The 25,991-nt window shown below is 49.1% G+C and overlaps 1 protein-coding gene across 4 annotated transcripts in view; it reads right to left on the bottom strand.

Annotated features, from left to right (window-relative positions):
* Positions 1-25,991, bottom strand: part of LGR6 (leucine rich repeat containing G protein-coupled receptor 6) — a 217,231-nt gene that overhangs the window by 71,535 nt on the left and 119,705 nt on the right. For all 4 annotated transcript variants that reach the window (XM_034767596.1, XM_034767599.1, XM_034767597.1 and 1 more), the window contains one exon: positions 5,797-6,012. In XM_034767596.1, the coding sequence (XP_034623487.1) occupies positions 5,797-6,012 (216 nt within the window). The remainder of the gene's footprint in view (positions 1-5,796; positions 6,013-25,991) is intronic.

A 25,991-nucleotide genomic window follows, 5' to 3' on the forward strand; every position in this document is an offset into this window, starting at 1 on the left:
GGTAGCAGTGGTTAGACTCATTTGGAGATGAATAAAATCAGCTGGAATTGACTGCAGCAGGGGATTTCAGAGAGCGCTATTAATCTCTTCTATGAGTACTAAAGATAGAAACTCACTTTTCTCCAGGCAAAGTGTGCTCAGCCCTCAGCGAGAGAAGCAGCTTTTGTGGACTAAAAGGCCAAGACATGGATCCCAGATGCTCTAGGCAATATCTTTTCTTAATACTAAAGGTTCCAAGGTGTCTTACGAAGGTGGATCATTAACCCCACTTTACAGATGGGGAAACTGAGGTACACAGAGATTCATACCAATGCTACGGCCATTTTATCAGAAGACCCCAAGTTTGGGGATCCCAGCTTGAGACATTGGGGATCTGATATTCAGAGGTGCTGAGTCCCCAAAGCACCCTCTGAAGTCATCTTGAGCTTGGGTGCTCAGCTTCCCCTGCCCCCCTGGAAATCAGGCCCCTGGTGTCTCATGGAAGCCTTCTCTCTTGGGCATGAAGCAAGCCTCCTTCACAGAGCGGAACCCCAGTGGTAGTAATAGCAGGAGGGTGTATTTCCCCACCTGACCGCCAAGAGATGACCGGCACAGAGAGCAGCTGATCCCTGACTTGACCCATTCCCCCCATGCCACGACTTCCCAAAGCCTGTGGGGCCCTGAATACGCAGCATGTTCCTGGAGGGACTTCTGAACATTTGGGGGCAGGCAATACTGCTGTTCCGGTTCCTCTCACCCACTTTTGAGTGGCACCTGCCCCATTTTCATCCCTCCCATGCTAAAGAGCAGAGGGGTTGAGTGAGAGCTCACTCGCTGCAAAGCACAGTGAGCCTGAAGGCCAACTTTTGATACCAAGGGGATGGGCACCTGAGTCAGGCTGTTTGTCATGGAGTTGAGCACCCTTGGCCATGTGACAAGACAGGGCTCCAGGGGGGTCCTGGCGTCGCTCGTGCTGCTGTAGGTCTGCAGTAACTTCAGAGGAATTCCCCCGCTTGTGACTAGAGCAGGACGGCCCAGAGTCTTTACCAAGCCAGCAGCACTGCAATGGAAGCAAGCCCTTCAACCAGCTCCAGGGCCAGAGGGCAGCTCAGACTTCATGGCCCAGTCACCCTTAGCCGCTCTGCTCAGGTTCGCACTGACATGAGGAAATGAAGTTGCAACCCCCAGCCATGGTGTGGTATGACAGAGCCCAGATTTCCCCACACAAATGCCGGAGGCTTACTGAGCTCCACCCTCTGCTCCAGGCAGCTGTGTTTATTAGGCCTTTGAAAGAACAAAGCACAGCTAGGACCTCTCTGCCTGGAGCAACAGGCTAGGTGCCCTGGTGGCAAACACCATCTCAGCCTGGTCAATCCGTCTCCCCATCCCTTCCCGGGTAATCGCAGCCAGGGCTTGTCTTTGTGGCCTCCCATCTCTCTCCCCAGGAAAGGCAGCAGGTTAGATATTCCCGGCTGGGTTCATGGGGAGAGTAAGAGAGGCTGCCCACCAGGAAAAGCCATTCTCCTACCCGCTGAATCAATCCCTGCAGTACGTTCATGATGCCCCAAGGAGCAGGGGAGGCAGCGTTTCGGGGGAATCCCTGGTGCTGGCGCATCCTGGAAGATGCAGTCCAGCCTGGGAGTTCAGCCCACAGAGGAGAATGGGGACATGACATAACTAAAGCAAGACGTGAGAAGTAATTCTTCCACTCAGCATTGGTGAGGCCTCAGCTGGAGTTCTGTGTCCAGTTCTGGGCACCACGCTTCGGGAAAGACGTGAGCAAACTGGAGAAAGTCCAAAGGAGAGCAACAAAAATGATCAAAGGTCTAGAAAAGATGACAAGGAAAGATTGAAAAAACTGGGTTTGTTTAGTCTGGAGAAGAGAAGACTGAGAGGACACGATAACAGTCTTCAAGTACATAAAAGGATGTTTTAAAGAGGAAAGTGATAAATTGTTCTCCTTAACTATGGAGGACAGGCCACGACGTAATGGCCTTAAATTGTAGCAAGGGAGATTTAGGTTAGACTTTAGGAAAAGCTTCCTATGAGGGTACAGTAGTTAAGCATGGGAACAAGTTGCCTAGGGAGATTATGGAAACTCCATCACTGGAAGTTTCTAGGAACAGATTAGACAAACACCATTCTGGGATGATCTAGATAATACTTAGTCCTGCCTCAGAGCAGGATCCTGGATTAGATGATCTACCGAAGTCTCTTCCAGTCCTACATTTCTATGATAAACTACAATTCCCATGATGCACAGTGGTAGCATATCCAAATTGAAATATTTCTGGTTGTAGCCCTTTTGGTTTTCAATGTAAAGAAAAAAATTATTTTTTCAAAAATCCCAATTTTCAGTCAAAAACCAGTGTTGATGGACATTTTTCAACCAGCCCTACTCACAGATGCTAAGTGACATTCTGTCCCTGTCATGCTGGGTCAGACTCCGGAGTGAAAGTCTCAGTGTCTCATTCCCAGCCCCCTCACACCCCTCCCCCCATATCAAACAAGCCAGCCCGCAACATCACTGCGCTAACACTCACAGCAAAGGAAGCTGCAGTTATCTAAGACAGGGAAGGGACACATGGTGGAGTGATTACATAGGGGCCTGCTTTCAAAACACTCTGCAACCCTTATTACAAACCTGCAGCAGAAATGGGAACAGGTCAGGGAATTCCTCAGTGGGGGGTGTAATTTATAAGCAGAGGTTGAAGCCCCTAATTTATTCCAGATTGAAGCAGGTATATTTTGCTGTGGGTTCATCCCATCGTCACCGGATGATCAGCTGTGTCTTTCCCAAAAGCCCAAGGTGTGCGGAGCAGGAAAGCACGTAGCTGCATCTGGGAAGGTCGTGTTCTCAGCTACAAAACTGCTGATGAGGGGCGTCTGTGAGCGTTAATCAGCCTATAAATGACAGCTTTTTCCTGGTACTCCTCCACATCTGCTCTTAGCTCCCCTCTCCCACAGGTACTTATATTAAATAACTCCCAGACTAGAAGGGTACTTAAGTTTATGGGAGCGGCTAGCCTCTCTTCTGCCTGCGTGTGCAAGTTTGCCCACTCACACCTGGACAGACACATGCTCTTTGCATGGCGGTAGGGAAGTTTACTGGCTGGTGGGCTGAGATTCTTTGCTGAGGTTTCGGAAAGCTTGTTAGCCTTGTCTGAGGCTGAGCGTGGAGCAAGGCAGCTCATGGATCGGGGCACAAGGGGAGCATCAGATCTTCTGTGGGCTAGGTGCCGACATGGGGAAACCGTGAGCATGGTGGCAATTTGTGAGGCTGGTTCTGTGGGACACTTGTGAGCCCCACAAAAATCCTGAATGATCTCCCACAATGTCTGTTTAGTCTCCTACACAAGTCCCATATCCAGTCGTCTGCGGGAGGGTGCGCCTTTCTGTCTTGTGGTCAAGGACTCTTCTGTTTTCCCACCACAGCGAAGAAGTTTTTTCCCACCCAAGGTTTGGGATTCCCAGTATGAGAGCAGCATGCTTTTGAGGTTGAGATAACAGTCCAGTTTTGGGCCCCACACTACAAGAAGGATGTGGAAAAATTGGAAAGAGTCCAGCGGAAGGCAACAAAAATGATTAGGGGGCTGGAGCACATGACTTATGGGGAGAGGCTGAGGGAACTGGGATTATTTAGTCTACAGAAGAGAAGAGTGAGGGGGGATTTGATAGCTGCTTTCAACTACCTGAAAGGGGGTTCCAAAGAGGATGGATCTAGACTGTTCTCAGTGGCACCAGATGACAGAACAAGGAGCAATGGTCTCAAGTTGCAGTGGGAGAGGTTTAGGTTGGATATTAGGGAAAACTTTTTCACTAGGAGTGTGGTGAAGCATTGGAATGGGTTACCTAGGGAGGTGGTGGAATCTCCTTCCTTAGAGGTTTTTAAGGTCAGGCTTGACAAAGCCCTGGCTGGGATGATTCAGTTGGGGATTGGTCCTGCTTTGAACAGGGGGTTGGACTAGATGACCTCCTGAGTTCCCTTCCAACCCTGATATTCTATGATTCTATGAAAAGCAGTTGAAGCCAAATAGCATCACGAGTGGTTGAACTGATGACTGTAATCAGGGCCGGCTCCAAGCACCAGCCGACCAAGCACGTGCTTGGGGCGGCACCTGAGAAAGGGCGGCCAATGTTGGGGTGGCGGGGGGCACTCGTGGTATTTTTGTTGTTGTTGTTGTTGGTCGGGGTGGCGGTCGAGGGGTTTTTCTTTTCTTTTTTTTTCCGGCCGGGCAGCGCGGGGGGTGTTTCGGCAGTGTGGCACTGAGGGGCGGGGGAGATTCGGCGGTGTGGCCCGGCGCTTTGGGGGGTTGGGCGGCGCGGTGAGGCGCTGGGGGGGGGCAGGGGTTTGGGCGGCGTGGCACTCTGGGGGTTTCAGTGGCCCGGCGCGGTGCTGTGGGGGGGGTTCGGTGGCCTGGCGCTCCGGGGGTTTGGGTGGCGCGGTGCTGGGAGGTGTGTTACGGCATGGCGGCGCTCTTCTTTTTTGCCTGGGGCGACAAACAAGTTAGAGCCGGCCCTGACTGTAAGTGCCTTGGGATGACTACATTTGGTCCTATCCTGTGTGAAAACAAACTGATTATCTGACATTTCTCAGGCTGTTACTAGTATTTCTCCCCAATGTGCCTTTACGTTCCATCTAGCAGTTGAAGTCAATATTTAATAAAAGTTTGAAAAGTGCATATTTCTATAAGGCTTCAGCAAACGCTTTTTCTTCTGAGATCTAAGCAATTGCTAAGCTTTCCCTAAGCACCAAACATTGATGATACTTTATCGCTAGCTACAAAACACGTGTATAATGTAGCACTCCATTTTACTTCCCATAAGCAAGCCTGTAACTATAGCATGTACATAGAGGGGTTCTGAGCTACTTGGCAATTACACTTTAACTTACTAATCAACACCAACCAATAAACTGCCAACTAATTTGCAGATGTAAGTTTCCATTTAGAAGACAAATAACATGTAAGCCCCCAGTTAATGTAAGGGATGCTTCCCAGTATGAAATTACAAGGCATCCGTTTGCCATATAATTACAGATTGTAGAGTGTTTACTGTTTCTCAGTGCCTGTGAAATAAATGTATTCCATCTGGAGTGGAGCAGTCATTGGAAGCAGTATCATTTTCCTAGACTGTTCAATATACTGTAAATTATGTCTTTACATTCCAATTGCACAGTAAAAAGAATCTAGAAAGTACCAAATAGGTTTAGAATTATTACAAAGAATCGTAGCCCCAGCCACTGATCATTTCATCTCTCACACACACACAGTGCTGAGATCAGAACTGTTGTACGTCACCTCCCAAACCCAGAGTGGTTAGGAAAGTTTTTGGTCAAAGTTTCTTTCCAACAAAAAAAGGCTTTTTGACAAAAAACGAAAAGTTTTGAAGAAACTTTGGTAGAAATTTTCCAGTTTTTTTTTTTAATGAAAAACCAGAAACTTTTTGGTACACATTTTCATTAAAATATGTGGGGTTTCGGTTTGCAAAACCAGAACATTTTTACACAAAACAGTTTTCAGAAAATGAAAATGTCATGGTTTTTCATTGAAACACTGAAAAAAAATTGTGGAAAATTTAGAAAGAAAAACAATTTGAAAAATTAATATGACAAATAATTAGCATTTTTTAAATCAGCTCGATTCAAAACACTGGTTGCTACCATTTGAGCTAAAGGAGATCTCCTTTATGTGGCAGCAATAGTAGGTCTTTTATCCGGATCGTCTTGGCCTGGCCACTAGAGAGTGGCATTGCTCATTCTCACACACACATAAATACAAACAGCCTATAAATGTATAGTGAATGTCGACAGCTTACAGTACAACGAGGCTGCTGAGGTTCTGGAAGGCATAGTCAGGAATGTGCCAGATCAGGTTGAGAGCCAGCGTCATGGCCTGCAGGGCTGGAAGGTTGTTGAGAGCTTGGACAGGGATCTCTGTCAGGGCATTATCATCCAGCCACAAGTGACGTAAGGAGGGCAGTCCCTCAAAGCTCTTCTTGGGCACCACGGAAATCAGGTTTGCATCCAGGCGTCTGGGGGAAAGAAACAGTGCAGATGAGTAAGAGGTTCACCGAGCGTTGCATGATGTGCCTCTATTGTTAGTTAAGTGGGTTTCTTGATGCTGACTCATGAGAAATTGACAGCCCTGGAGACGGAGCTGGTCTGTAAAAAGCAATTAAAGCAAGGGGAAGCCACAGTGCAATGTTCCAAGCCCTACCCAGGACAGGTGCTGCAACCGTGACCTAGCAGCACCTCTTATGGGACCTTGAGGGTAGTTCATTTGTGTAGCCCATTCAAACTTTTGCCCCTCCCAAGGTTGCCAACTGCCAGTTCTGATGGTGTTTCTAACAATGTAAATGAACTAAGACCCATCATCTTATTTCATATAGACTCACCGAACAGCCGCCAGCCAGGAATGACTGAATTCCTGGGGTCCTGGATTAGATATGAATGCCTGACCCAGAAACCAAAGATAAAGAGGGAGGGAGCATCAACGGTGAGCATCCATCAGACCATCTCTCAGAAGATGCTCTCTGGGTCACAGGAGTTCAGGTCTTAGTCCAACTACTCTTTACAGTCATGAAAACCCAATGACTGGAGCTGGTCAGAAACTGGAAATGCTGTTCCATGAGAAATTCTGCCTTTGAAATTTGATTTTGTTCCAAATTTCCCCAGGAACAAAAATTCTGAAAGATTTCCATTCAGAATAATTCAAAGATTTTGTTTCAATAATGTCAAACTGTTTCATTTCAATAAGGTGCAAACATTTTGTTTTGATAATGTCAAAACATCATAATATAAAATGTGGAACATATGTATTATACTGAATATTATCTGTAACTATAATATAATATTAAAATTAATTTTTAATTGGATATTAAAGTCAAAACGAAATGACTCAAAATGATAAAGTCAAACCAAACCTTGCTGAAAAGTGAGAAGATCGAAATTATTGTTTCAACTTTTCCTGTTATTGACATGTTCCTGTGACATGTTTAGATTCTGACAAAATTGTGTTTTCCAACAGAAAACTGTTCCGTCAAAATTCTTCCGACAAACTCTACCAATAGCAAAAATCTACCAAAAATCAGTGATATCCTCCAAGTTCACCTTAGCTGTAATGAGATTCACTCTTTTACCCATAAGAAATAAGCAGGATAGTTTGATGTGTCTTGCTGCCTAGGAATCGATATGATAAATGACTATGGACAAATTTCTGCCCTGGCTTATACCCTGTTAACACAGTTACATGGAGTATAATTCAGGGCAAAGTTTGGCACATTGTTTTTTCTTCAAGACATCAGGACACCAAAATTTACTGAAGCACACGTTGTGTTTAAGAAAACCTGGTCAAAATTTTTCATCAAAACATTTTTGGACAATTACTAGCTTTTTAATCAGAACAAATTTTTTTGTGGCAATTTTGATTTTGTTGAAAATTTCTGTTTTGGGGGGTGGGGGTTGGAGAGGAGGGGCTAAACAATGGAAACGAAGAACTGTCATTTTTTTGGTACAGTGTTTTCATTTTCAATAAGATAAATATCATTGCTTGGTTTTTTTTGGAAACCAGATCTCTTTTACCCCATACCATACCGCTTTATTGAAACGGTTTTCAAAAGCTAATCTTTTTTACATTACATTTTCATAGAAAAAGAAATTTCACAGCAAGTTTAAAGAGACTATACATTTTTCAAAATTTCCAGGGAAAAATAATTTACATTTTTTTGCCCCCTTCTAGCTTTAAGCCTTAAGAAAGGAAGAAGCTGAGACAGAGGGTGGACTATCCCTCAGAACATATGGGGAAGTACCCTGAGAGGAGGATGGTGTTGTGGTTAAAGAAATGAGCTGAGTCTCAGAAGATCTGGCTCCAAATTCCACCTCAGTCACAGACTTCCTGTGTGACCTGGGGCAGTGCCTTTGTAGAAGGAGGATGATAATCCTGATTTGACTATGTAGTTTGTAAACTCCGCGGGCCAGGGATAGCCTCTTACAGTGTGTAGACAGCTGCTACCACAACAGGATTCTGATTCCTATTGGAGTCTCTACTACTAATTTAATCGGAATGGTCCTTGTGCACGTGAGCCTTGGCTGGCAGAGTTAAGCCCAGTTCTACACACAATAACATGGTGCGTGGGGATTTCACCATCCTTTGCCTTTCGGTGGTACTGAGGGGAAACACTGATTGGCTGCTAGCTAGGGATGGTGGTGAGACAGCTGCAGACGCTACCTTGCCAGGGCTGGCTCTAGCATTTTTGCCGCTCCAACCAGCAAAAACAAAACAAAACAAAAAAAGCCGTGATCACAAGCGGCGGCAGCTCTACCGCCGCTTCATTCTACGGCGGCAGGTCCTTCACTCCAAGAGGGAGTGATGGCCCCGCTGCCGAATTGCCGCCGAATGGCCAGAGGTGCCACCCTCCTCTTTGTTGGCCACCCTAGGCACCTGCTTGCTAGGCTGGTGCCTGGAGCTGGCCCTGTACCCTGCTGTGGGTGGAAGACAGGCACTAAATCGATACAGACAGAGTTAGCAAATGGGCCTACATTTCTGTCTCAATTAAGGAGAAGTAAGGCAGATCACTCACGCAGCAGAACCAGAGCCATCTATCCCCCAAGCTGTTCATAGTAGCCGAGCGCTTGCGTCTCAGAGCTTGGGGTCAGGTAAGCTGTCCTTTACTCCCCTGCACAGGGGATGTGAGAGGATGTGTCTACACTGCAACTGGAAGTGTGACTGCAGCATGTCTTGAATCTAGCCAGCTCTGGTAACAACAGCAGCGTCATTGTGGCAGCACCGGTTCGCCACGTGAGCGCTCAGGTGGCCCGCCCACGCTGAAGCCCAAGCTGCTGCAGATTCACTAGCTAGATTACAACTAGCTCAGGTATGTCTGCAGTGCTGCAATCAGACCTCTGTCTGCAGTGTAGATGTACCGTTGGCCCTGTTATACCAATATTAATACAGACCAGGTCTGACCTTAAACCCTTAAACCTCTCTGTTGTATCCACCCATATAGCCCCCAACGCCATAGGATCTGAGAAGCTCACAATCTTCGCTGTATTTGTCCTCCCAACATGGCTGGGAGGTAGGGCAGTGCTATTATCCCCATCGTATGGGGAAAACTGAGGCACAGTACCATTTTTAGGCACCACTGTGCTCCACAAAATTCCCGCTGGCGACCACCTAACCCCGTAGACACCTAAAACTGCTTGGTGCTTATGTTTTTGGAGTAAAAGTAGCTTTGGTGCCTATGTTTCTGCCTCTGAGCATGCGCAGTGCACCTCAGTCTAGGTGCTGGGGTGCCTATCTCCCACCTAAGCCCCAGGGCAGTTCACAAACCGGGGAAGACAAGAGCTTGGATGCCTAAGTCAGGTGTGGGGCTCAATCCAGTAGGTGTGTTCAGAGGCCGCCCCAACTCCACACCAAACAGGAGGGGGAGGAGGACCCCCTCCCTGATAACACTGGGCTGAAGATTATGGCATGCACCCTGGACCTGGGCGATTCCCAATTCAAGTCCCTCTCTGCCAGAGGAGGGGGAAAGCGTTTGAACAGGGATCAGCCACTTCCCAGGTGACAGTGCCCTAAACCCTGCACTGAAGGTTATCAGGGTGGTCCTCCTCTTCTCCCCTACAGCTATTCTGTGTGGAGGCCTCCGACCACCGGTAGCAGATCGGCCACCTGAATGTCTATCTTCCCCCAGTGTGTGAACCACAAGAAGCGCCAGGTGCCTCCCTGCAGCCCGGACTTTGGCACCAAGCTCAGAGCAGGGGAGGGCTTAGCACTCTCACTGGCATCTCCCATTGGCTAGCTTCCACTCCACCTCACATGTTTACTGCATTCTAAGGTGCCTGCTTCTCCACCTTCATTCTATAGAGAGCCCTGGCACCTAACTTGGTTTTGTGGATCTTAATATTGTTCCTGTGGTTTTCGTCACAACGCCTAAGTCTTTTTTGCAGATCCAGGCTTGAGAGACTAAGTGACTCACCCAAGGTCACCCAGAAAGGCTGTGACACAGCAGGAGCTTGACCGGGGGTCTCTCTCTCTCTCAACTCCCAGGCGAGTGCCGTAAGCACTAGGACATCCTAATGTTCACGCTGAACTGTTGCAAGTTTCTCACGTAGACAAGCCCACAGAGACTTGGACGGCTTCAGAAACCCGCCCTAACAAACGGATGTTTGCACAGTACATGAAAGCCTATCAGCGCCCCAGCTGAGCAGGCCAGGGGGATGCTCCATTAGCTCAGCTGGCAGGGTTGCTGTCTGTCTGCCCCAGTTCATATCTCGCTGCAGGATACAGACAGATTTAACAACAGTGCGTAAATCTGCCGGGAGTGTCTCAAAGACAGAATGCAGAGTCACAGACCTTTTAGGAGCACGGAGAACATTAAACTGCCTCTGATCTATGGAAAATGAGAACGCCACTAAAATACCATGAGCAGCATCGTGCTGGGGCCCTGCCTGCTCTATCCTAACCCAAAACCAGGGAGGGCCTGCTGCATTTTCTCTTGCAAGGCTGGCATTGCCCCGGCAGATGGGCTGAAAGGAAGGTGGCAGTGCCCAAGGAGAACTCTGTACTGCTGCCCTTATTATGTTTGAGGATCCGGGAATGGCACAGGCAGGGCATGGAAGAGGCAGCCTCCTTGCTCCCATCTGAGACTGCACTTCCTGGCAAGGAGCTAGGTCAGGTGATGAAGCTGTCTCTTTGCACCTGCGTACATATCTGCTTCAGCTTGCGCAGAGCTGATCTCACCAGAAATGTCTAATTGGTGCCTCAAAGGCAATTGTCTCTTCCTATCTGAGTTTATCTTGAAAGGCTCGGTTGAGTTACCCACTCTCCCATAATAAGAAAAGAAGGAGGTGATGTCACTGCAGCAAAACCTTTCTGATAACTTAGTAATGTCTAGGGCCCAAAGCCTCAGCGCTTTGCTCAGGCAGAGCTCCCAGATGCTTTGCTTGAGTCAGGACCTGGCCTGTTGGCTTCAGTGGGAGCTTTGAAATGAGGACTACTTAGCAAATAATGAATGAGGACCCTGGGCCATGAGTCGAGGCAGATTAAGACACCCAGCTCAGAGGCCCTCCACTCCAGCTTGGGTTCCAATCCGGGCGCATGCATTTGCAAACCAGCTCCTGACGGTGCTGCGCATGCAAACACCCAGTCCTTTCTGGATAGCTGCAAACACTGAAGCTCCAACCGGCCAGCTAAGTGTGAGGCCAAGTCACATGGTCATGTTCTTCCTCTTGATTGGCTAAGGATACCGTACACACCTGTCTGAGTATTAAAGGCAAGTATTAGACTTCAAGGGCCTACTGGTGGAGGGCCTACTGGTCAGGGCGCTAACCTGGGACTTGGGAGACCCAGGTCCGATTCCCTGTCCCACCACAGACTTTCTGGGAGCTCCTGATGCCTGCGTTGTGCAGTAATCGCTGTGGAGCGAAATTGGGCGTATTTTGGGGAAAGAGGAAAAACTGTCTTGCAGGCTTGTCCCAGAATTCTCCAGAGGCTCAGCTCAGTCTCTGCCACAGCAGTTTTGCCAGTCCACAAATCAAATCTGCAAGAGGCCCCTAGTCCTGCTTCCAGTTTCCAATCAGCTCTTGCAAACTTCTGGGCAAGGCCTGCAAGCCCCAGACACAAACACATTCTCTGCCCATTGGCTGCTGAACAGGACCCCAATGGAAAAGATTGTCGGGTTCTGTTTGAACTGCAATCAGCGCGGCTCATGGCACAGACGGCTCAGGGAAATCCTCCGCGGAAGGATGCTCAGGCAGTGAAATCAACCCCGGGCTTAAACTCCACACTCGGTGCCCTTGGTGGAAACAAAAGGGCTTTGTTATCCCAGCCACATCCATCTCCAAAACCCCTCCGGTCGGAATTGTGTAACCACGACACAAGTTGGGATGGCGGCGCAGCGAAAAGACTGCTGACACGGAACCCTGCAATCAAGTCCTTCCCCTGGGGATCTTTGGCTTCACACCTGCTGCTCAGCACAGCAAACAGCCCGGCACAGGGAGATGCTCCCTTGTAAAAGCCTCAGGAGACAGCCAGACACCGGGAGGAGTGACTCAGGAGGGGGATCAAAGAAGTGCATGGATCCCCAAGTTTCTGCAGGGAACTGCAGCATTTTTCAAACACTCGAGTTTGTCGGACAAGGAGAGAGGAACGTTTCCCTGTGATAGGAAGGAATGTGAGCTACTGACAAATGCCCAGGCTGGGTGTGGCAATATTTGACCATCGTTAACCTGTTGTGTTGTTGGGGTGGGGGTGGGGGAGCAGAGGCTTGTAGTGCTCATGAACTGTGCTGAACTGAAAGCCCATAACACTGACACCCTCCAACGCCTTGTCTCCACTAGGAGAAGGCTGTGTTCATAATGTGTTAAAATCCTATTGCAGACAAAGCAAGTTGTTGTTTTAACACATTAGCAGGTCGAGGTAAACCCTAGGCTCCCCAGCTAATGTGTTAAAATGACAACATACCCTGTCTACATTAGGATTTTAACACACTAGTGCACATGTGTTAGCCTGTAAGCTTGTTGGGGCTGAGTCCATCTCTGTTCAGTGGTTGTACAGCGCCTAGCACAATGGGGTCGTGTGCCATGACCGGCTTCCTAGGTGCTACAATAATAAACACCTTTTTTCCTAGTGTTGATGTGGTCTTGGCTTAGGAAGGGGAGCTGGGGGTGCTCAGCACCTCGGAGAATCAGGCGTAAATGTGCAAGCACAGACTCAAGGGCAGAGTGCCTTCAGCCGGGGAAACAGGCAGACTCTCGACTCTGGTCCTTTCCCATGGGCTGGTACAGGAACTTAGGCCAGTTCTGCCTCCAGGAACCCACCTCAGAGAGGGCTGAAGTTGGAATTAAGGTTCTGGAACTACTAAAGCCTAGGAGTCAGCTGGATGTGAGCGCTGGCTTTCGCCCTGACAAAGTGACTCAGGTTGATGCTCTTTGGGACAGGGGGTGTCTCTTTGTTCTGTGTCTGTACAGCGTCTGACCCCATGAGGACCTGACCCGTGGCTGGGGCTGCTAGGTGCTACCGTAATACACCTACTATATAATGTACAGCACCTGGTGCCCTGGGGTCCATGGCTGGGGCTCCTAAGTGCTACAGTTATGCAAATAATATACAACAATAGCAACAGGGGCCATCAGCAAAGCCCTCACTAGTTACAGGGGAGCATGGTGGTGCGTCTTCCCCAGGGGCAATGATGTGGTGACCTCCTGCTTTTGGCAGGGGGAGGGGAGTTAGAGGGTGCAGAGGTGCAGGGTGTGAAGCAGCAGATGCTTTCACCTTTTCCCTGCAGAGCCGGCGCTAGCCCATTGGGGGCCCTAAGCAGGAATATTCCCCCTCCCACACTAAAACAGGCAAGTTTTTATAATAAAAACCAAATAGGGGCCCCCTTGAGTTGCTCAGGGTCCTAAGCAATTGCTTGGTGTGCTTATGCCTAGCGCCGGCTCTGTCTCCCTGCCACCTGCAGACCGGCCAGATGGACCAAGGCAAGCGGGTGATGGCTGCAGTCGCAGGTTCTTGCCAGGAGGGGCCACTCTCTACCTTGCCTGGCAAGCAGGAGGCTGCAGGTGGGACTAGTTCAGCCCTTTGCTGCCTGGCCCCTTCCCTTCCTGGCTCAGACCAGAGCTGGGAGTGGAGCGAGGGGAACCTAGGCAGGCAGTGGGGGCTGAGCTGGCTGCATGGGGGAGCCCCAGCTCCCTGGCTTCCTCTCTGCTCAGCTGCAGTGGGGTTTGACCTGTGAGGAGGAAGGCCCTTGGGAAAGGAGATTGGAACCAGGGAGAAGGAGGCTCTTGGGGGAGCCTTAGAAGGGGGAGACCTTACAGAGGCTAATGGGGGGAGGCCTTGGGGATGGGAAACAGAGAAAGGGGGACAGGTGACAGAAGACTGGAGGGGAGCAAGGAGGAACCTTGGGGAGAGGGGACTGGCTGCTTACCTGCCCTGAGATGGTAGCAGCCTTTGGCCACTACTGAGCTCACACCACAAACACAAGATGGCCCAGTCCAGGACCAGCCCCCAGAGCCAGCCGCTCCCCCCTCCTTTCCAAAGGGACAGTGAAGGGTGACACAATGACCAAGTCACGCCTGCCGAGGGATACGAGCTCAAGAGGAGCCACCGCATCAACTGTCCTGGAGCCCGCTGTGTAGCATTAGGTCACTGGCAGTGAGCCAGGGGCCTCTGGATGCCTTTCATTGAGATCCTAACCAGGCCCTCCTCAAGCCAGCTCCCTATACAGGATCCTAAAAGGAACAGAAGCGGCTGATTGGCTAATGGAGGTTCTGGGAATCCAGACATCTGGTACAGCTGCCCCTCTTATGACCGGCTCAGTCAGTCACTAAAGCAACGTCCAGAAGTCCCCGCCAGGATCAAGGCCCTTATTCTCCATAGGTTCTTATACTGTGCTCACCACTGTAGTGTCACAGCACTGGGTGCTGCCCAAACCCATGATAAAGACAGCCCTGCCCCCGACACATCCAGTGCAGCAAAAGCTGTTCTAGACATGAAACCCGTCACGGCGTGGAGGAGCCAGCCTTTACCCCCACGCTCTGGGATGCTCGCTCCATTGTCACCAGCAACGGAGCTTCTGATTTGTGCAGCAGTAACGGAGAAGAGCCCCAGGCCATCAGCCTGGGCCCTTACAAGGCACCGCACAGTGGGTCATCTCTCATATGGCTATGGCAGAGCAGGGCACAGCCCACTTCTGGACAGGGCATGCAGAGATGGCCTTTAGGCTCCCACAGCCTGAGCCTACTCTGGGCTGGGCCAGGTCAATCCTTCTCCAAGCAGCTTGCAGGCTGTTCTAAGTTGTGCTTGCTCCTACTAGTCCCACGGGACATAGGGACTTCCCAGTCACGCCCCTTACATCCGGGGCGACCCTCCCTTGGTCACCATAAACTACCTGTGCTGCAATGAAAAGCTGCTGCACTAGACCTGAGGACCTGGGCCAACCTATCTATGTAACACTGACATGCATAAGGAAGGATGGTCCAATAGTTAGGACACTAGGCTAGGGCTTGGGGTCAAGTCCCTGCTCTTCCACTGGCTCCCTGTGTGACCTTGGGCAAGTCATCTAGCCTCTCTCTGCTTCCATTCTCACTGTGAACAATGGGGATAAGGGCACTGTCCTACTTCCCAAGGATGTAGGAGGATCAAAACGAGTGTGAGGTGCTCAGATACTCAGGTGATAGAGCCAGGTCAGAGGACATTGATAGAGGAAAGGGACGTAGCTAGGAGTATGACTTGTTGGTTCACAGAGGCTCTCAGAATGACTGATTGGATATCACCCTGTTCCTCTGAACATTTTGTTTATGGGTGTCATTAGGAAAAATAAAAACCACCTTGTTTTCCTACCAGAGCAATGAGCGAGGCCCTACACCCTGCACTGGGAGGCAACGTAATCCCTCTGATACCCATCCTCTACCCCCAGGTCTGATCCAGCTCTCACCCCAGCATCAATTAGGAGGAACTGTCTGAAGTCAGTGGAGTGACACAGGTATCAACGGAGACCAGAATCAGATCCCATTATCTATCTAGGTTCCTCTCTTGGTACCCAACTACCACAGTGCGGGCTGCCTAGATATGACACTAGAATATAGATCATTAGTTTTATACCTGCCATCCTCAGCCCATTTTAGATGGATCCTCACTGTAGCTCATCAGGTTTGTAGGAGTGCTGACACATCTACTGTATGTAACATCTGGGACTCATCTTCCCTGTTGCACTGACACATCTACTGTATGTAACATCTGGGACCCATCATTAATCTTCTCAGTCACCAGGGGAAATGTAACAAGTCCTGAATACTCATGTGCTTAAGTGAGAGAGTTCAGGGTCACGAGTCCCCTTAATAAAGGTCAATGGAAAACATATTGGGAGTTATCCTATGACTCATACTCTAGAGTGTGTGTTGTTATTTATTTAGTGCCTACAGTGTTCTAGGCCCCATGCAAACAGGCAAGAAGTTATGGGCCTCTTCTGGAAGAGATTACAATCTGAGCTATGTGTCTGTGAGCTTCGGTGCTTGCAGATAGGTGCTACGGTGCTTGTCTCCTGCCACGGTCCAGATGAGAAGCAACATGAAGCTGAGTCTTTGACATGCCACCAGGCTGCTTATATTGGAAGGAAACTGCAGCCCTGGGATGGAAGATGAGGTGATATCGGGACTCAGGGGCTGAAGTCGTGGCCCAAATGAAAACAATAGGAAAACACCAATTGACTTCAGTGGGGTCAGATTTCCGGTCTACCAGCTTAGGTACACCTTTGTAAGGTTGCAGCAGGTCTTTTGTGTGTGTGTGTGTGTGTGTGTGTGTGTGTGTGGGGAGGGGGTTGTCTCTTTCTGTCACATCACTGGAACAACAGCTGAATTAAATCAAAACATGTGGCATCCTGCAGAATCAGTATGCTTGGGAGCACTGCTGGTGAATCCCAAAAAAGTTGTGTTGGGGATGACAGAGGTTAGACGAGATGAGGTAGCACATACCCCAGCATCATATTTTCCATCCACCCCTGCTCTTTAGTTTTAGGAATAATACAGCACACTTAATTTTTCTGCAGGCTTCTTCATGCAGTGCATCACCAGCGAGATAATCACAAGCTCATGAGAACAGGGAAATTAGAAGAGAGGAAATGACTCAAGTGCTTAAAGGGAGCGTTAAAGATGAACGGGACAGTGCAAGTACCTGTGGTGATACCATAATTTGAGATTGTTACTTCAAGCTAAGTGAAAAATTCTTTCTACATTCCGGGCCAGATCGTCATCCGATGTAAACTGACATATCTCTGTTGACTTTAGTGGATCTCCCCCAGCTGAGCATGTGGCCCAACGCATTCAGTGATTACAGCCTCCATTTCTGCTGGCAGGACATGTGTGACTTACACCAATTTATTTATTTTGAAAAATTTACCAACTTTTCTTGCACCTCTTTAAAAATTCTGGGTCTTGACTGTGTACTATTCTCTGTAAGCAGCTGAGCTGAGTTAGTCAGCTAAGCCATGTGTATTGTTTCTCTTCTCAGACTGGAGGAGCATGGGAGCACTTTACAGCACAAATAATTACATTTGCATGCAAATGAAAAATTTGGTTTCCATGAAAATTTACATGAGCTACTTTGAAGTTTGCTTCCCATGAACTTTCACATCACTGAATCTCAGTCATTCAGAGTGAGCACAAACTGGAGCTAGGAATGCCTAAGTCTTTGAGTCCTAGGTCATCCGCTCCCTACAAGAGGGTAGGATCTCACCTTCCATGGGGTTGCTCGCTTCCTGATTAAGAAAGCATCTCTTGATGGTGGCAGTCTGTCAGGACCCTAACAAGGGCTGTCACAACCAAGGGTCAGAGCAGGGTCAAACCTGAGGCTGGGAATAGCAGAGGAGTTCATAATCAGCTTCCAGACCAAGGTGGATACTAAGAGTCAGAATTCAAGTCAGGCTCCAGGTCAAGAGGCCAAATTGAGGCAAAGTCCAACCCAGGAGCAGAAATGGTTGTGACAGCTACAGAAATCCCACACTATTGCTTAAATACTTCCTGGAATGCCCTTTTGGTTTATATAGTGTGGGGAGCCAATCGGGAGCCATGAGGCTGCTGCCTGTCAGACTCCCTGAGGCAGGACTTTCCTCGGTCTGTGGACACAGACAGTCATGGGCAATGGAATGCTAACTAATTGCAGCATGGTGCAGTTAGCAACCTAGAAGCTCTGCAGACTTGGGTTCTAGACCTGTAAGATCATACACAATCTCACGGGCCATTGCTCAGTCTCTAATTTTCTCTTCTTGGGGAGGATTGTTAAGACAACTTTGGTGTGACATGGCATCCTCTGATTCCCAGATCCCTTTAACTTTGACATTAGACCACTGTATAGTGCAAAGATGGCTCTAGATTCACCAGCTGATGGTGGGGAAAGGCCAAGTGCCTGTGCTGTTTCACTTTTTTCTGTCTGGAGCCTTTCGTTCCATCGCTTGAGAAATTTTGGGCCCCAGCTGTAGCAGAAGAAACCACCCTGGAGGGATCTGGTCTCTCTGAGGGGTTCCAGAGGGCTGTTCAGGGTAACTGCTCTCTTGCGGGGTTCCAGGAGGCTGTGTTCTGTCATCCTCATGTGCCCAGTGTGCATCTTAGGCCCCATGGGGAGACAGTGATGTGCCTTGGGCTATGATGACACCAGGATTCTGAGGAGAGACAGTTCTAGGTGTTGTTTTCAGCAGATCCAGGTGGTGTAGTGTCTTTTGTTTTCTTAGTATCTGGATGAGATAAGGACATGGCTGAAGCTTAACTAAGGGGAAGGGTGATCTTGTAGGGCACTCAGGAGATATGGGTTTTCTCCTTGGTTCTATTTCAAGCCCCCAGTGTGACCAGGGTCACTTCACTTAGGGAAGGATTTCCTGTCCTGATTCCAGCACCTTGCACCTCTTGAGAAGCACAACGAAGTCAGAATGTAGCCATAGCTGTCCAGTTAGGGATTCCCCCAGCCGTGGGAACTCAGCTAGTGTAAAGCTCCTGCACCAACTGCTGGATTGAAAGTGGTTCCAAGTCTCTGGCCCTGGGGTGGAATTAAGGCCACTACTTTGCTGCAAGATGCCTTTGCAAAGGCAAAATGTTCATTGGAATCTTGATTTGAAACTATATTCTGACATCTGTCCAGCACATGGCATGGCTCTCGAAGTGCCGTGTGAATCAGTGGCTGGCGAGTTGATTCCTCCAGCCCACGGTGGCTCCCAGACTGCTACAGGGAACAAAGCTTGACCAGTTCTCTTCCAACTACAGAGCATCAATGTGATGGAGCAGTAAGAGATCAGCAGATCCATCATGTGCTTTGGACAAGGGGAGCAGTTGACGCTGCTCGAGAGTCCATCGAAGAAAGGTTCAGACAAATGAAGCACCACGAAAAGACCCATGGGGGTTTTGTATGACCTCAGTAAACTGCTGGTGGACAGGACTCTTGAACAATTGTACGGACCTTGACTGGACGCTGACACCTGGGGAATGTTCAGACATTAGTGATAAAGCCCTCTAGGTTGAATTGGACATCAGCTGTCAAATTCTGCAATATGCGAAGCACTCTCCACTCCAGGTTCTCAAGTTCATTCACAAGGCAGAGCTGAAGGACACTTTTCCTGATGGTAGCTTTGAGGATTTTGCTCATGCTGCCTGTCACAGTCGCAAGTGGTGAGTGCAGCTTTCCGAAGCTCAGGCTCATTAAAACATATCTTTGATCGATGATGGCCGACGAGAGACTGACATTGCTTGCTATTTTATGGCTTGAAAATGCAATTGGCCAGTCTTTGGATCTCTCTGATGCTGTGCTTCAGTTTGCCAGGGCAAAGGTGAGAAAAGCGACCTTTTGAACTACAGGACTAGGGTTAACATTCTAAGGCTGTCACCTACAGTAACATTATTTAATACTGGTCCATCCAATGTTGGTGCACAGTTCAATTTCTTGATGTTAATACATTTCAGTTATTCTTAAAATTAAAAAGTTTCTATATGCTTAGAGGAAACATTTTTTTATTTGCTTATATGTGGCATGAATAAATACAGATCCTCCTGTGCAAATGTATCACCTTATATGACAGGGATAAATTCTGCATGCAAATTATGCATCAAAGTCATGAAATGGGCTACAAATGCAATTAAAATATGGCATTCAAAAGTTTAACAAATGGGGGGGAGGCACTGAAGCCGCTCCTCGCCTGGGGTGCCATTTGGTCTAGGGCCTGCAGGGCCTGCTCCAGGTTTTTTGCTACCCCAAGCAAAACAAAAAACAAACAAAAAAAAAACGCTGGAGTGCTGCCCTTTGAAAAGAGCTGCCCGCAAAGGGCTGGAATGCCGCCCCTTGAGAAGTGCCGCCCCAAGCACATGCTTGGAACACTGGTGCCTAGAGCCAGCCCTGAGGGCCAGCCCTGGCTTGGAGAATTCGCCTCTCCCTATGCCCGTTCCAAGTGATTTTTCAGACTCTAGGCTGATCTCTTGTGGTTAAACTCGGCCCACTGGCTTGCCCCTGGTTTTGTGCCCTTTTATGGTACAGAAGTGCTATTATGCGCTGAAAATGCCCAATGGAAAACACACATTCTCATGCAAGCAAGGAGAGGAGAATAAGCCCACAAATGCTGCCACGCTTCTCCCCAAAATCTGCTGCTGGGCTGGAGACAGGAGAGGACTTCAGAGATGAGATAGTTCTTCAGTCTTCTCCCAAAGCAGCTACTGGTGGAAGAAGGGCCTTTTGGAGGGAGGAGATCCACCTGCCAGAGCACTTGCATTTTCCAACCCAAGCATTATTTCTGTTAAGATGCGGTCCATCCTCTGAAAAACCTGAGGACCCTTGCTCTAATGGACACAGCTCAGAAGGAAAGTACTCGTGGTTGCTTTGTCTGAATCCGAGTCCCTCAAGATTCCCAGTTCCTCAGCTACTTAATAGCTTCTTCTCAACTCCCCTTCTACTGTGCTCCACAACCCCTCCTTATGGCCCATAAATCACATGAACAATACAGAGCTAGCCTTGTCATAAGATAAATTCTGCGCCAGCAGATTGTAAATTGATGTTACATTATCCCTGTTTTATAGACGCCTCTTCTACTTCCGTAGCTTTCTATCCTGTAAACGTTCAGTGGAAGTGACTTTTCTTTTTACCCGTATTCCATCAAATGCGATTTACAAGGAACAATATTGCTCTTAATGGCAAGCTGTCAAATCTCAAACAAATCAAAGGTGAGAGATGAAAATGGAGAGAATTCACAGGCGCTCTTCAGGCCATGCTAATTCCAAAATGATTTTTTTCCCCTTCCATCTGTCATAAAAATGTATATGCTTATGAGAATTTGATCAGGTTGGGGAGCGTTTTCCTCTTTGCCTACATCAAAGCCTACATACCTGAAAATTCCTAGAAGTCATTCCTTGCGTTTTAATCTCCAGCCATATATATAAAAATAATTATCTCCCCTAAGGGGCCGGGGCTGGAAGAGTCTTTATTGTGATTCCATCACGTTCCAAAGGGTTCCTGCTAAGGATATCAGAATATAAGGGTGTCTCAGGCAGAAATTAAGAACTTGGAGGCATCTTGCTACAGGGGTCACAGCCTCCACCCCACCCCCTCATGACATGGGGAGGCCCTGCAGCACTCTGCCTCAGTTTCTCTGAGGTTTCCAAAAATAATTCACTCACTGCAAAATTCTTTAAAACAAGCTCCCTCCTCCCCGCTCCTGGGGTCTAGTTTATTTAACGTAGTCCAGCTCCCAGAGTGAGCTCCCTTTCACCCACCCTTAAGTTCAGAGTTTCACAGCCCTCCTCCTGGGACTGCGTCATTTAAGACCTGGCATCCGTGGCCTGCAAACTCAGCACTTTAGTGCAGGGTTTCACAGCCCGCTGGGGACCATGTACTAGCTCAACATCCCATCACAGCCTGTCTGCAGCCATTCATCACCAACACTTCTCCTTTCTCCCGCAGCCTCTGGGCTAGATAAGGTAGAGACCTGATTGGGTCACATGATCTTCATTTCTCCCACCTGGGACTGAGACCCATCTCCCTGTAAAGGGCAAGCCAGCGTATGACACACCTGTACTCCAGAGACATATATCCAGCCCCACAACTGGCAGAACAGTTTAGCATGATTCCTTCCTGCACTAAGGTTTGTCCATTGCCCTTTCTTCCTCCTTCCATACTACCTTCTTCACCTTCAGCAGATGTGATTTTCCCTGGGAGGTCGGCAAGGAAAGCTGAGTTACTTTAAATAACCCAAATGTGGGCACGTGGCAGGTCTGGAGGGTCTTTCAGAACCCCAGGCAGGCTCTGAGCATCGGTAGAGACAAAGCATGAGATGGACTATGAGGCTTGAAACAACTGGAACCTTTCCGGTGACTTCAGTTGGACGTCAGATGGCAGCCACAGCGAGCAAATTTTGTTAATGTGGCGGCACTTTCCCTCTGCAGGATCTATCTGATAACGTCAAGAGGAAAGACATTCAGGTGGAGTGCTAGGCTAAATGTTGTCAAGTCCAGCACTGGCACAAGAAGCCAAGGCAGGGTAGGGAAGGGCTCTCGATGGAAAGGTTCACGGTCAAGTCTGATGCTATGCATCAGGGATAATAGGCAACAACTTTGCCTTTTCATCTGAGATGCCCAACGCACGTCACACACAAGTAATGAAATTCCCACCCTCCCTGTGCGCGTGTGTGTGAGATTATCCCTGTTTTAAAGGGAGAGGGAGGGGCACGTGAGGAGCAGAGGGGCGAAGCAACTTGCCCACGGTCCCACACAGAGTGAACGGCAGAGCTCGGGCCAGGATGGCTGGTGGTTCAGGTGCTGGCCTAGTGTAACGCCTCCTATGGGTACCTCAGCATGTTTTTGTGTTTTGACTGGGATGATGTGGCTATTAGCTAAAGCTGTGGAGCAGACTCATTAATCTCTCTCTCTCTCTTTAAGTGGTCTCGGTGCCACTAGATAGGGCAGAACACCACACCCAGGAAGTGTGTGGGTTACACTAGCACCTAGAAGACCTAGGTTCAAATCCCAGCTCTGCCACCAGTTCCCTTTGTCTCTGTGCCTGTTCCCCAGTCCTAGGACGTAACAGGGGTGTTACGAGATGCTAGAGGGATTGGGGCTGCGTGAGTACCACTGACTGACTTGAATGGGAATTCCTTATACCCTGCCTGGGGAAAAGTAGCTCCCAGGGATCTTGCTTCTGAGTCCCCGTCTCCTGCACCATTAGACTGCATTGCCTGTGTAGCAGAGGGATCGTGACACCAATCCTGCCACAGTGCCAGGAGAGGGAATGCTTGAGATCCCTTCCAACCCAAAGGATTCAGAGGGAGCCAGGGATTAAAATAGCCCCTTCTCCCCTCCTTGTTCAATCTGTGATGGTATTGACCTAGTGAGGTGAATGCCCCTACCTGCTCTGGCTGGACAGAGCGCCGCATGGCTGTTAGGTCCTACCATGCAGTCCGCCACGGCAGGACTGAACGGCAGCAGCTGCTTTGGGGGAGCCTGCCCAGTGGCGCTTCCAGGAGTGTGTGGACTCAAAACCAGACGAGGGAAGTGGCTGCGACTCCCTGGAGATTACTGGAGGAGCACTGACACCCTCCCTGGCAGCTCAAATTGCTGCAAAACTACCCAAGGCAACTCCCCCTGTGGAATCAGCCCGCTGCCTCTGAAACGCCCTTCCCCAGTGAGGCTCTGCAGAAAAGCTACCAAAGGGCCCAGCCATTCCCGTCACGTTTGACTATCGTTCGCGGGAGAAAAACCAAGAGTTTATCTTGATCTTTTAATCCATCGTGGCTCCCTTCCCTCTTTCCCTCACTCTCCTTCTGAAAGCCCAGTAATTATAATTTATAGCACCTGCTTGCTTTGAAACCCTTGGATTCCTTTCATCTGGCAGAGGAACAGACGCAATGCCCATCTGCTTTAGGTAAGAGCTCACAAACCGCAGAGTCGTTAATTAGACTGACACACGACTGTTCCAGAGTACACATGGCATTCTGCTACCGCACCTATAAACCGCTGGTAACCAGACACCCTGCCAGGAGATCACAACTGGACTGGAACATTACATAAGAGGCTGGCACCTGGTCTGTTTTGTCCAGACGTTGCCATCAGGTGTACGTGCTCTTCTCTCTAATCCCTCCCGTTGGGTTTCAGAATGGACCCAAAAGGCAGAGCAAATCCCCATGAGAAGCAGCCCCTCCGGAGCAGGCAGTTGGACCGTTTTATAAGGCTCTGGGATTTCATTTCTTTTTAAATCCAAATTCCTCTTTCCATTTGTCTGGCTACTCTTCTTCCAGAGACGTCTTTGCTGACAGCTTCCCAGAGCTCTGTAGGGTTCCTGCTCCCCGCAGCAGTAGATGATGGAGGTGATTCTAAAACCGAGCGCCTCTGGCTGAGAGTCATCAGTCGTGGCTGCAGAGTGATGGAACTTGTAATCAGGGGTGTGCCACGGATCTCAGAATGAGGGGGGATATGGTGCCGGTAGGATGGGAGGGGCAGATGAGGTGGGGGGAACAAGGTGCATTTCCTGCTGCAAGAGACAGCTTTAAAACCACCCCCCTTGGAAATTTCAAACAGGTGAGTCTAAAATCAGCAGGGGCCCAGAGCAGCAGGAGGGGAGGACCAGATACCCAGCAGGGGAAGGATAGAGAAAGTTGGATCAGCAGGAGAACAGTGCTGCAGGAGCACAGCGCCGGGCGGGCAGCAGGTAGCTGCAGCAGCACCAGTGCAGGATGGCTGCCAGTAGGAGGAAAAGCTCCGTCTCCATCTCCGGCACTGGTTATGATACCCGCTCCCTTAGGCCAGCTTGTCCCCATGGCATAGACAGGATCAAGCATGTCAACACCTGCTGCAAGGAAACGCCCAGCAGGGGTCGGTCATGAATTGTGCACTCCTAAATCAGAGGCAACCACAGCTGAGTGATGCACAATAAATAAAACAGCAGGGCTGATGTCTAGGGGAGCCAGACCCCACCCCACACACCTATCAATACCCACTAGGCATGTCAGGCAGTCTAAGATGGGGTAACCTCTGCTGAGGAGCTGGAATAATGTGAGAAGCTGGAGGTTAACGTAGGTTGGGGGCCACTTCTTACCCCTTCCTTTTCACTGCTTTGGCTGCTACATTCCTCCTGCACCCTCTTGGGGGTACTTAAAGGGTGGTATTTTCTCAAGCTCCCCACATGGCCTTGGACTAGCGGCACGCTTCTGCTAAAATGATCAGCTCTCGACGGGAGGCAGAGCGCTACAGACACATACACAATCTGCAAGCTGGGAACACGCTGCAGACCCCAGAGGCGCGCTGTTGGCTGTTGCTACGGCCCATTGCACCAAGATTCACCTTGCCTGGCTGGAAATCCTGCCGGCGTTGCTTTCCCGCTTGAGATCACTCTACATTTTGCAGGAGGGAGCTAAGTTGACTTATCGGAACTGTCATGCTCCAAAAACGAAGAGTGCATCTAAAAACCAGGAAAAAATAGGACAATGGTGCTCCCCCAGTACAACATGTGTAACCCACACACCTCTGGGCCATGGTGTTCTGTCCCAGCTAGTGGCACCAAGACCACTTAGAGACAGATTGAGTTTGCTCTATACCTAGTTGGCTTTTAGTTCATGCGGCAGAGGCTCATGCCTCCAGAGATCCCAGGTTTGATCCCGCCTGCTGACGACTGCGGTTTACACATGCACAGGGTCCCCTCTGCTTTCAATCCAAATTTGGTCTGTTTCTCCCCATGCCCTCTGTTCTTATGTTTAATGAGGTCCCAAACTTAGTTGGGACCATTCGTTTCAGTTCAGTGCTGAGTCCTAAGGACACATGTTGCAAAGGAGCACTCAGGAGCATTCGTTTGAACTCCACATGGCTGGTCAATTCACCGGTGTTCATCCCTTTTGTATTTACAACATGGCTTTTTGTTCGGGGAGCGGCTGGCCTCCAAGGGAACACTCACAAGGAAATGAGAACAAGGGAATTTATGAATGAACAAGAGTTTTCCTAACTGTTACTTGTTATTTTCCTGTTTAAACAGTTCCTGCTATCCAAACAGAGGACAGAAACAATATCATGTGACTTAGATGACTGGTCATGAAGCATGAATCAAACTAAACAGCAAACATAGGCAGAAAACTGGTCCAACAAATACTTGTACAGTCACAAGAAGCCAAAATCCTGATTTCATCCAAAAAACCCAAGCAAATCAAACCCACTGTGAGGCGGGCTTGTCTCTAACCCGAATGTTCTCCAGCATTTTGGAGGAGGCTCCTGTGGATGTTTACATGCGAGTTTCCTCCCTCCGCACCCAACTGTGCTCCGATCTCACATTGGAGTCACTGCGTTGTGACTTCATAACGGCTGCCGGGGCAACAGACGGTGATGTCACTGATGCAGCCGCCTGCCCAGACTGCAGGAGATTTTTGTTCTAACACATAGAGCTGCAAGAGCGAGAAAACAAACAGCACACACTCGTTTTTTGTCCATGCTTCCCCCCACACACTCAAGTTTGCTCCAGTCTGCAAGCCCCGTCAGCTTATGATGTTTTATGGTGTGTTCCCTGACGGCACAG

Source organism: Trachemys scripta, chromosome 4 (assembly GCF_013100865.1).
Source record: "Trachemys scripta elegans isolate TJP31775 chromosome 4, CAS_Tse_1.0, whole genome shotgun sequence".
Lineage (NCBI taxonomy): Eukaryota > Metazoa > Chordata > Testudines > Emydidae > Trachemys > Trachemys scripta.